This window comes from Poecile atricapillus, chromosome 27 (genome assembly GCF_030490865.1).
Source record: "Poecile atricapillus isolate bPoeAtr1 chromosome 27, bPoeAtr1.hap1, whole genome shotgun sequence".
Taxonomy (NCBI): domain Eukaryota; kingdom Metazoa; phylum Chordata; class Aves; order Passeriformes; family Paridae; genus Poecile; species Poecile atricapillus.
In genome coordinates this window covers 1,682,104-1,693,387 of record NC_081275.1, presented here as the reverse complement: position 1 = coordinate 1,693,387, position 11,284 = coordinate 1,682,104, and the positions used below count along the sequence as shown (strand labels likewise).

General features: G+C 56.5%; 1 protein-coding gene across 2 annotated transcripts; it reads right to left on the bottom strand.

Moving 5' to 3' along the window:
* Positions 1–908: 908 nt before the first annotated feature.
* MRPL45 (mitochondrial ribosomal protein L45) lies at positions 909–10,059 on the bottom strand. 2 transcript variants are annotated; one of them, XM_058857852.1, is made up of 8 exons: positions 9,829–10,059; positions 8,428–8,617; positions 7,240–7,357; positions 5,829–5,927; positions 5,313–5,361; positions 4,320–4,469; positions 2,393–2,566; positions 909–1,313 (listed from the first exon to the last, which is right to left on the bottom strand). In XM_058857852.1, exons 1-8 carry the CDS (start codon positions 9,883–9,885, stop codon positions 1,254–1,256), a joined length of 897 nt encoding a protein of 298 aa, XP_058713835.1. In that variant the 5' UTR covers positions 9,886–10,059; the 3' UTR covers positions 909–1,253. The 2 variants fall into 2 exon arrangements, with proteins under 2 accessions (XP_058713835.1, XP_058713834.1); XM_058857851.1 differs by lacking the exon at positions 9,829–10,059 and adding an exon at positions 8,829–8,938.
* Positions 10,060–11,284: the final 1,225 nt, after the last annotated feature.

The window sequence follows — 11,284 nt, the reverse complement described above, 5'->3', positions numbered from 1 at the left end:
GGAACATTCCCAAGGATGGATCAGCCACAGCTCCTCTGGGAATTCCTTCCCAGGCAGGAATTCCATCCCAAGATCCCCCCCATTCCCTGTGTCCCTCCATCCCTTCTCTCCATCTTTCCCTGCAGGGATTGGGATCCTCCATGAGATCACCCCAAAATTCCCCTTTTCCAGCCTCAACCATCCCAATCCTCTCCTCCCTCTGGAGGAATTCCATCCTCTCCTGCCAGCCACGGAGGGATCTGGGATCCCACACTCAGGCTCCGTGGAAAAGGGTTTTTTTTCCCCGGGAAAAGAGGGATTGTGAGATCCCAAAGGACATGGCAGGGATTCCACGGCTGGCTCCTCTCCCAGCACGGCACAAAGAGCGGGTCCTGCCCTCCCAAAAAAAAGGAGCCACAGCTCCAAAAAAACCCATCTGAAGGAAGAAATAAAAATTCCCTGAACTCTCCCACGCTCTGGAAGCGGCTGAGTTAAAAAGCAGGACAAGAAGAAGGAGAAATGGGTTTGTTCTTGGGTGAGCAGGGAGGATTTTGTTCTGTGAGCAGAGCAGGGATAAGGAAGGAGCCTCAAGGGTTTATTCCCAATCATGGGGGTAAAAAAAAGAAATTAAAATGAGTGTTTTCCCAAGCCAGGAATGCTGGAAAAGCAGGGAGAGCTGCAGATGTCACCGTGTCCACAGGATGGTGCCAGTCCCTCAGTGACGGCAGGATTGAGCAATCAAAAGAGAAATTAAATCCAATTATCAGCTGGAAATCCCACAGCACCGAGAAAATCTGGAATTTGGGAAATTTCAGTGGAAATTTTTGGGGAACTGCAATGGCAGCACCCCCCTCAGCACAGAACTTTATAGAAAGTCTTAAAGTTTAAAAAAAAAAGGAGTTTGGGAATCAGTAGAGATGGGGAAGAACTCGAGCCCACAGCCACAGGTGAAGTTTTAATGAGTGAGCTGCAGGTCTGTGGCACCTCCCATGGAGGTGACAAATATTCCAAGGGCTCTCCCATGGAATTCCAGGACAGAGGGAGGCCCGTGGATGCTCCTGAGGCTCCTCATCCTCGGGGTGAGGCTGCAGCACACGGAGTCCGCTGGGACAGAGCTCATCCAGACCCCGCTCCCGAGCCCCTCTGGCTCCTTGGAGGAAAAATCTGGGAGTGGCCGGAGCCCATTCCCGAATTTTCTCCCAGCCACATCCAACACGTTCCCAGTCCTCCCCTCCCAGCTGGTTTTGCTGTCGCTGTCCACCTTCCAGAACTTTCTACTTCACTTTTTCGTGCTCCTGTGAGGGATCCGGGGCTGGGGAGGGAATCATCACCGTCTGGAAAAGCAAGGGACAAAAATCAGCAGGAAAAGAGGGGAGCAGAGGGTTCTGGAAAGGGAAAAAAGGGGATCAGGTGGAGGCAGGAGAAGGGAATGAGATGGGAAGCCTTGAATTCTGCTGGAATTCTCCCCTCCTTTTTCTCCAAAATCTATTTTTAGCAACACAGGGAGGCAGAGACACTTTTCCAGGTCAGGCAGAGGGGGAAAAGATTCCCAAAATTATCCCACACCTGCCCTCAGCCATTCCAGGCCCTCAGCACCCCCATCCCAGCTCCCAGGTGCTCCAGGGAACAATTCCATGAACATTCCAAACTGCTCTGCCCCTGGATGAATCCCCCCAGCTTCCCCTCCCAGGCAGCTCAGGTTTGTCCAGAATGATCCCCAGGGATCTCCATTTCCCTCCCCAGAGATCTCCATTTCCCCTCAGGGATCCCAATTTCCCTCCCCAGAGATCTCCATTTCCCCCCAGGGATCTCCACTGCCCTCCCCAGGGATCCCAATTTTCCTCCCCAGAGATCTCCATTTCCCTCCCCAGGGATCCAAATTTTCCTCCCCAGGAATCCCAATTTTCCTCACCCAGGGATCTCCACTTCCCCCCCAGGGATCTCAATTTTCCTCCCAAGGGAATCCAAATTTTCCTCCCCAGGATCTCCATTTCCCTCCTCAGGGATCTCCATTTCCCCCTCAGGGATCCCAATTTTCCTCACCCAGGAATCCCAATTTCCCTCTCCAGGGATCCCAATTTCCCTCTCCAGGGATCCCAATTTCCCTCCCCAGGGATCCCAATTTTCCTCACCCAGGGATCCCAATTTTCCCCCTCAGGGATCCCAATTTCCCTCTCCAGGGATCCCAATTTTCCCCCTCAGGGATCCCAATTTTCCCCTCAGGGATCTCCATTTCCCCCCCAGGGATCCCAATTTCCCCCCAGGGATCCCAATTTTCCCCTCAGGGATCTCCATTTCCCCCCACAGGGATCCAAATTTTCCCCTCAGGGATCTCCATTTCCCCCAGGGATTTGCATTTTCCTCCCCAGGGATCTCCATTTCCCCCCAGGGAAATTTCCCAGCCTTTTCCCACCTTAATGATGGGATCCTTGGGCGGGGCCCATTCCGGAACGATCTTCCCGTGCATCCTCCACGTTCCGTAGGGATTCACCAGGTACCTCTCAAACACAACATATTCCAGGACATCCTTGGGAATCTCCTCCCCGCCGTACATGAGCCGCCCAAAGCGGTCATAGATGGCCAAAATCTGGCAAAAAATCCCCAAAAAATTCCCAGGATGGATGAGGTTTGGAGTGACCTGGGATAGGGGGAGGTGTCCCTGCCCATGGGATGGGATTTGGGGTCTTTCCAACCCAAAAAAGGCTGGGATTCTGTGCTGGGATGGCAGCAGGTTGGGTTTGGTGAGGGAGGGTGGAGGGATGGATTTTCCCATCAGGAAAGGATGGGAAAATTGGGATTGATCAGTCTGGAGAAGGCACTGACCTAACTGTGACCTTCCAGGAACTGACAGGGATGATGGAGAGGGACTGTGGACAAGGAATGGCTCCAAACTGAAGTTTGGATGAGACATTGGGAAGAAATCCCTCCTGTGAGAGCAGGGAGGGGCTGGAATGGATTTCCCAGGGAATCTGTGGCTGCCCCTGGATCCCTGGAAGTGTCCCAGGCCAGGATGGGAGAACGGGAAGTGTCCCTGGGGGTGGGGATGAGGATGGGGATGGGAACAGGGATGGGGAAGATGGGGACGAGGATGGGGATGGGGACAGGGATGGGGATGGGGAAGATGGGGATGAGGATGGGAAGGGGATGAGAATGGGGATGAGGACGGGGATGAGGACGGGGATGAGGACGGGGATGAGGACGGGGATGAGGACGGGGATGAGGACGGGGATGAGGACGGGGATGAGGACGGGGATGAGGACGGGGATGAGGACGGGGATGAGGACGGGGATGAGGACGGGGATGAGGACGGGGATGAGGACGGGGATGAGGACGAGGATGAGGACGAGGATGAGATGAGGATGAGATGAGGATGGGGATGGGATGAGGACAGGGATGGGATGAGGATGGGATGAGGACAGGGACGGGGATGAGGACGGGGATGAGGATGGGGATGAGATGAGGATGGGGATGGGGATGAGGATGGGGATGAGATGAGGATGGGGATGGGGATGAGGACAGGGACGGGGATGAGGACAGGGACGGGGATGAGGATGGGATGAGGACAGGGATGAGGATGAGGATGGGATGAGGACAGGGATGAGGATGAGGACAGAGATGAGGATGAGGAGAGGGACGGGGATGAGGACAGGGATGGGGATGAGGACAGGGACGGGGATGAGGACGGGGACGGGGATGGGGACGGGGATGAGGACAGGGATGAGGATGAGATGAGGACAGGGACGGGGATGAGGACAGGGACGGGGATGAGGACAGGGACGGGGATGAGGATGAGATGAGGATGAGGATGAGGACAGGGATGGGGATGAGGATGGGGATGAAGATGAGGATGAGATGAGGATGAGGACAGGGATGGGGATGAGGATGGGGATGAGGATGGGGATGAGGATGGGGATGGGGATGAGGACAGGGATGAGGATGAGGATGAGATGAGGATGAGGATGGGATGAGGACAGGGATGGGGATGAGGACAGGGACGGGGATGGGATGAGGACAGGGATGGGGATGAGGACAGGGATGGGGATGAGGACAGGGATGGGGATGAGGACAGGGACGGGGATGAGGATGAGATGAGGACAGGGATGGGGATGAGGACAGGGATGGGGATGAGGACAGGGACGGGGATGAGGATGAGATGAGGACAGGGACGGGGATGAGGACAGGGATGGGGATGAGGATGGGAATGGGGATGAGGATGGGAATGGGGATGAGGATGGGGATGAGGACAGGGATGAGGATGAGGATGGGACGAGGACAGGGATGAGGATGAGGACAGGGACGGGGATGAGGATGGGGTTCCAGGTCCTTCTCCCAGGGCTCACCTGGCGGCTGTGCATCCTCACCGTCACCTGCCCGTAGAGGTTGCCGCGGTTCATGACGCCCTCACAGCGCACGTGCACCACCCTGGGCGGCTCCAGCGACTCCAGGAACCTCCAGCGGATGGTTCTGTACCTGTTCCCACGCACCATGTCCTGCCAGGACAAAACACACGGGAATTCATTCAAATCATTCATTTTAATTATTTCATCGTTAGCCAAAATCAGCTCCGACGCGCTTTGAATGGGACAGAGAGGAAATACTGAATATTTTATTTATTATTTATTATTATTAAATATTATTTATTTAATAAAGTATCAAATATAAAGTTAAATATAATAATAAATTACATTTATTATATACTTATATATAATACATATTATATTATTATATAGTATATAATAACGTATTATATAATAAAATATAATAAGTTATTAAATAATAATAATTATTAAATTAACATTTTAAAATATTATTAAACATTATATGTTTATTATATTATAATACTATATTATGTTATGTCATTATAATACATCATTATAATATTATAATGTATCATTATAATATTATGATGCATCATTATAATATTACAATGCATCATTATAATATTACAATGCATCATATTATAATATATCATTATAATACATCATTACAATATTACAATGCATCATATTATAATACATCATTATAATGCATCATTATAATATTACAATGCATCATTATAATATTATAATGCATCATTATAATATTACAATGCATCATTATAATATTACAGTGCATCATTATAATATTACAGTACATCATTATAATATTATAATGCATCATTATAATATTATAATGCATCATTATAATATTATACTACAATATTATAATATATTATGATATTATAACACAATATTATAATATTATAACACAACTTTATAATATTATAACACAACTTTATAACACATTATAATACATTATAACAAATATAACATCCCAAAATTCCAGGCACTTACAGGGTAGCAGCGCTCGGTCACCAGGGAGTGAAGCTTCTGCTTGTTAAAGCTGCAAAGGAAACAGAAGAGGTTCCCCAAAATTCCTCCTTTCCCCCAGAAAATTCATCCTTTCCCCCAGAAAATTCCCAATATCCCCCACAAAATTCCTCTTTTCCCCACAAATTCCCCCTTTCCCCTGCAAAATAACCTCTTTTCCCCACAAAATTCCTGCTTTCCCCCACAGAATTCCCCCTTTTCCCCAGAAATTCCCCCTATTCCCCACAAAATTTCTGCTTTTCCCCATAAAATTCCCGCTTTTCCCCAGAAATTCCTTCTTTCCCCACGAAATTCCCCCTTTCCCAAGGCCTGTCCAGCCTTCAGACACTTCCAGGAATCCACAGATTCCCTCTTTGTCCTTCTAATCCCACTGGATGGGCTTTAAGGCCCCTCCCAACCCCAAACCATCCCCTAATTTCACAATTCCATGGAAAACTGAGCAGCTGAACAGCTCCACACGGATCCTGGAAGGGGCCTCACTTTGCCAGGGAATTGTGGGCCTCGATAAAAATCTCCTGGGCTTTCTCAGGGAAGGTTTTGGTGCTGAAATCCGGGTCGTGATCCTTGATCTTCCGCAGCCTGGGGAAAAGGGGGGGAGAAAAAATAAAATTAAATATCAAGGAAAGAACGAATTGGAGCTGTCCTGGATGTTTGGATCCTACGGGATTCAATCCCAGTTTTTAACCAGCTGAGGACTGGAGATCTCCCCGCTAAGACAAAACCCCCAGGTGGTCATAAAAGAGCCAAATCCAAAGAATCTGAAAAAATTAGGAGTGTGCAGTGTGGCCATTCCCAGTGGGAATTCCTGGGGAAGGGAAGAGAAGCAGAGAGGAATCCTTCAAATCACCCAGAGATCCCTCAGACCCCTCACAGAGGGGGTTTGGTGGGGCTTGAGGGGTCCTGGGGGCACTTCAGGGGATGTTGGGGGGGTTTGGGGGGTCCTGGGGGGGATTTGGGGGAGTTTTATGGGGATTTTGGGGGGTCCCATGCGACCTGAAGGGTGCTGGGGGGAATCTGGGGGAGTTATGAGGGGATCTGGGGGGTGCCAGGGGATCCTGGGGGGCTCCTGAGGTGGGCTGGGGGAGTTTTGAGGGGATTTGGGGGGTCCTGGGGGAGTTTTGAGGGGTCCTGGGTGGCCTGGAGAGAACATGGGGGGAATCACAGGGGGTCCTGGGGTTGTTTGGGGAGTTTTGAGGGGATTTGGGGGGTCCTGGGGGAGTTTTGAGGGGATTTGGGGCTCATGGGGGAGTTTTGAGAGGATCTGGAGGGTCCTGGGTGGCCTGGAGGGAACACAAGGGGGGTCACAGGGGGTCCTGGGGTTGTTTGGGGGAGTTTTGAGGGGATTTGGGGGGTCCTGGGTGGTCTGGAGGTGACCTTGGGGGCCCTAGGGATGTTTTGAGGAGATTTGGGGGATCTTGGAGGAGTTTTGAGGGGATCTGAGGAGTCCTGGAAGGATTTGGGGTAATTTTTAAAGGTTCTGGGGGGTCCTGGAGAAATTTTGAGGGGATCTGGGGAGTCTTGGGGGAGTTTTAAGGGATCAGGGAGGTCCTGGAGGGATTTGGGGAGAGTTTTGAGGGGATCTGGGGGGTCCTGGGGAGTTTTAAGGGATCAGGGAGGTCCTGGAGGGATTTGGGGGGAGTTTTGAGGGGATCTGGAGGGTCCTAGGTGGTCTGGAGGTGACCTGGGAGAGTTTTGAGGGGATCTGGAGGATCCTGGGGGAGTTTTAACAGGATCTGGGAGGTCCTAGAGGGAACTGGGGAGAGTTTTGAAGGGTCCTGAGTGGCCTGGAGGTGACCTGGGGGGGATTTGAGGGGAAGAATCTCCCCGAGGGCAGGAGAGAGAGCGGCTGCAGCAGGTTAATGAAGCTAATTAACTAATGAGGGGTACGTACGCCAGCTGGGAGGCCGCTGTCTGCCTCAGCTTCTGCATCTGCTGCTTCACCCCATCCTTGGACAGCGAGGTGAGGCGGGCATCGCCCTCAGGAGGGACGTAGGGATCCATGATTTCAGCTGGGATTGGGAAAAGCAGCTCAGAACCCAGGGAACAGAGAGGGAACGGGAGGTGCTGCTCCCTGCTCGTCCCCCACAACCCAGGGAACAGGGTAAAACACCTCCAAATAAAGTTTAGAGAGGATTTTGGGGAGGAATTCCTCCCTGAGAGGGTGGGGAGGGGCTGGAATGGATTTCCCAGGGAATCTGTGGCTGCCCCATCTCTGGAAGTGTCCCAGGCCAGGCTGGAGCAGCCTGGGACAGGAGGAGGTGTTCCTGCCCATGGGATGGGATTTGGGGTCTTTCCAACCCAAAAAGGGCTGGGATTCTGTGCTGGGATGGCAGCAGGTTGGGTTTGGTGAGGGAGGATGGAGGGATGGATTTTCCCATGAGGAAAGGATGGGAAAATTGGGATTGATCAGTCTGGAGAAGGCACAGACCTAACTGTGACCTTCCAGGAACTGACAGGGATGATGGAGAGGGACAATGGACAAGGAATGGCTCCAAACTGAAGTCTGGATGGGACATTGGGAAGAAATCCCTCCTGTGAGAGCAGGGAGGGGCTGGAATGGATTTCCCAGGGAATCTGTGGCTGCCCCTGGATCCCTGGAAGTGTCCCAGGCCAGTTTGGAGCAGCCTGGGACAGGAGGAGGTGTCCCTGATGTGTCCCTGCACCTGGCACTGGATGGGCTGTGAGGTCCCTTCCCACCCAAACCATTCCGTGATGCTGCTTCCCAGCTCCTGCCAGCACTGCTCCCTTTACAGACACAGAAACGGCCTCGGGAAGGGATTTTGGGAAGAACTTCCTCGCTGTGAGGGTGGTCAGACTGTGACACAGGGCGCCCAGAGCAGCTGTGGATCCCTGACAGTGCTGTGAGCAGCTTGGGACAGTCCCAGGGCTGGCACTGGGATTTCCCCACACCAACCCCTCTGCGATTCCAGGATTCAAGGAAGCACCAACAACTCTGGAGATCAGGGACGCCTCTCCCCTTGGCCAGAACAGGCAGGGGGAAGGAATTCAGCCAGATTTCAGCTGATTCTGTGTCTCACGCCATCCCCCGGGCCGGGCTGAGGGCACTGTTTGGCCGTACCCGTGCACGCCAAGTAGAAAGTTCTCTCGATGCGCTCGTCCGGGAAGATGGGAGCCGAGGCCTTGAGCCGCCTCTGCCGCTCCTCAGGGCTCAGCTCCCGGGCCCACTCGGGCACCCGCGGGCTCTTCCTCCTGCTCCTCACCGGTACCACCGCACAGGACGCCCCGGGACGGAGCAGGGACTGCGCAGCCTGAGGGGAGCGGAGAGGAGAGCGCGGAGTGAGCGCAGCACCGCCAGCGCCTTCACTGATCTCCCCTCACGCCCGGCGCGCGCGCCGCGGCTCCTCCGCGCTCCACCCTCACCCCTGCACCGCTCATCCCGCCGCCCTACAGCCATTCCCCGCAGCCGTTCCCCGCCGCCGTGCCCCGCAGCTCCCCTCACCGCGCTCCTCCCGGCCCCACCTTCCAGCAGAGCCCCGGGGCCCCGCGGCCCAGCCCCGCCGCCATGGCGGCCGCCATCTTTGTCCCCCCCTCACGCGGGGGATGGCGGGAGGGGGGGCGGGGCCGAGAGCGTGAGGGGGGCGGGGCGGTGGGCGGGGCCTCGCGGGCGCGCGCGGGCGCGCGGGAAGGGGCGTGGCCAGCGGGAGCCCGCGCCGCGCCCGCGAGTGGAAAATTCCATCGGCTGCGGAGCCCCGGGGGGGGCGGGGCCAGCGCGGGAGGCTCCACCCACCCCCGAGGGGGGGAGGGGGGGACCCCCGTGCGTGGTGCAGTGCGGGGGGCGGGGGGGTGGGGATGTCACCCCCACCCTCCCCCCATCTCCCACACGGGTCACGTGCGACAGGCGGGGGACCCCCACCCTGCCCCATGCGGGGGATGCTGCGGGGGTCGGAGCCCCCCCAGAGCCGCAGGGGTCCCCGGATCTGTAGTGACCCCCCCCCAAGACCTGCAGAGACCCCCTCCCCCAAAACTCGCAGACACGTAGAGCCCCCCCCAAACTGCAGAGCCCCTCCCGGAACATCCAGATTTGTCCCCCCAGACCCAGAGGGCCCCTCCAGAGGCCCCCCCAGATCTGCAGAGCCCCCCTCAGACACGCAGGACCCCCCCCAGGACCCGCAGAACCCCCCAGGTTCCTGCAGCCCCAGCAGCTCGGTGGGTTTTGTCCGATGCTTTGGGGATTTGCCATCGCAGCGGGCCCTGGCGCTGGAGGGGGGTCAGGGCAGGGGTCCCGCCCCATTTCCCCAGGACAGGTTGGCACACCGGGAAGCGACAGCCCCGGGATGCTGCTGTCGGGAATCGAGGGCAGGGGTCCCTCCGAATATCCCAGGGACAATCCTGGGCACCCCCGGGATGCTGACGGCAGAGCGGGAGCGGGGGGGGGACTCGGGGGTCCTCCCAAATATCCCCGGCGACAATCCACCATGCGGCACCTCCGCCCTAAAACACAAACCAGTTCATCCCAAACCTTCTTCCCTTTAAACCCCATCCCTGGGAGCCGCAGGGACACCCTGGGGATGCTCATCACCCGCCCACAGCCGCAGGGAGAGACCCCGGCCCGACCCGCAGAGCCCAGCCCGGGAGCGGGGGGCTCTCCGGGAGGCTCCGGCCGCTCTCGCTGCCCCTGGCCCCGCTCCCAGTTCGCTTTGGGGACTGTTGATCTTGGCTCCGAGGACGCGTTGCTCCATCGGACAGCTGGTTAATGTGTAGTGACGGCTCCGCTGTGCCCGAGACCGTTGATCCCGGCCCGCGCTCTTATCTGAGCCGGGGACGAGCCGGGAGCGGCCGTGCGGGGCTGGGCCGGGGGGCGAGGGGGGAGCCGGGACCCCCCGGCTGGGGGAACCGCGTCTGAAGCCCCCCAGCACCTCCCAAAATTCGGCCTGATGCTCGCTGAGGCGTGGGGAAAATTAGCGAGAGAAATTAGCAAGAGAGAGCTTCCCGCAGCATCCCCGGTGGGAAAAGCGGAGCCCTCTGGAAAAGTGGGATGAAGCTCCGGGGCTGCGGAGCCACTCCTGGAGCAGCCGGGGTTGAGTCACCGGCCCCAGAGCCCCACGGCCTCGGCGCTTTCCCACGGCTCCGGACTGGTGGGGCTGGATTTTCCCAGCCCAGCCGGCTCTCCCGGTTGCCCTGCGATGCCATCCCGGCCGGTTTCACCTCCGTGGGCAGCGCTGGGGGGCTCTGGAACCCCTCTGGAGTCACGTCCTTACCCGTGAGGGGCTCCTGGGGGGCTCGGCCCAGGAGCATCCCTCAGGCAGTTTGGGATGGGGCTGTGGAGATGCCGCTGGGTGATGTCCCCAGCCCACCCGCGCCCTTCTCCTCGCAAAAACACCACGCGGGGATTTGTCCCGTGGGAGAGCGGGATCGGGGCTGGGATCAGGGCTGGGATCGGGGCTGGGATCAGGACTGGGATCAGGGCTGGGATCAGGGTTGGGATCGGGGCTGGGATCGGGGCTGGGATCGGGGCTGGGATCAGGGCTGGGATCAGGGCTGGGATGAGGACTGGGATCAAGGCTGGGATCTGGCCGGGATCAGGGCTGGGATCAGGACTGGGATCAGGACTGGGATCAGGGCCAGGATCAGGACTGGGATCGGGGCTGGGATCGGGGCTGGGATCAGGGTTGGGATCGGGGCTGGGATCGGGGCTGGGATCGGGGCTGGGATCAGGGCTGGGATCAGGGCCGGGATCAGGGCCAGGATCAGGACTGGGATCGGGGCTGGGATCAGGACTGGGATCAAGGCTGGGATCTGGCTGGGATCAGGGCTGGGATGAGGACTGGGATCAAGGCTGGGATCTGGCCGGGATCAGGGCTGGGATCAGGACTGGGATCAGGACTGGGATCAGGACTGGGATGAGGACTGGGATCAAGGCTGGGATCTGGCCGGGATCAGGGCTGGGATCAGGGCTGGGATCAGGGCTGGGATCA

Coding starts and splice junctions, on each gene's coding strand:
- MRPL45 (XM_058857852.1), bottom strand. CDS start 9,885: ATGAGCATCCCCAGGGTGTCCCTGCGGCTCCCAGGGATGGGGTTTAAA. Junction 5,928..7,239: donor ACAGCGGCCTCCCAGCTGGC/GTACGTACCCCT, acceptor CCTTTTCCCCAG/GCTGCGGAAGATCAAGGATC. Junction 4,470..5,312: donor TGACCGAGCGCTGCTACCCT/GTAAGTGCCTGG, acceptor TTGTCCTGGCAG/GACATGGTGCGTGGGAACAG.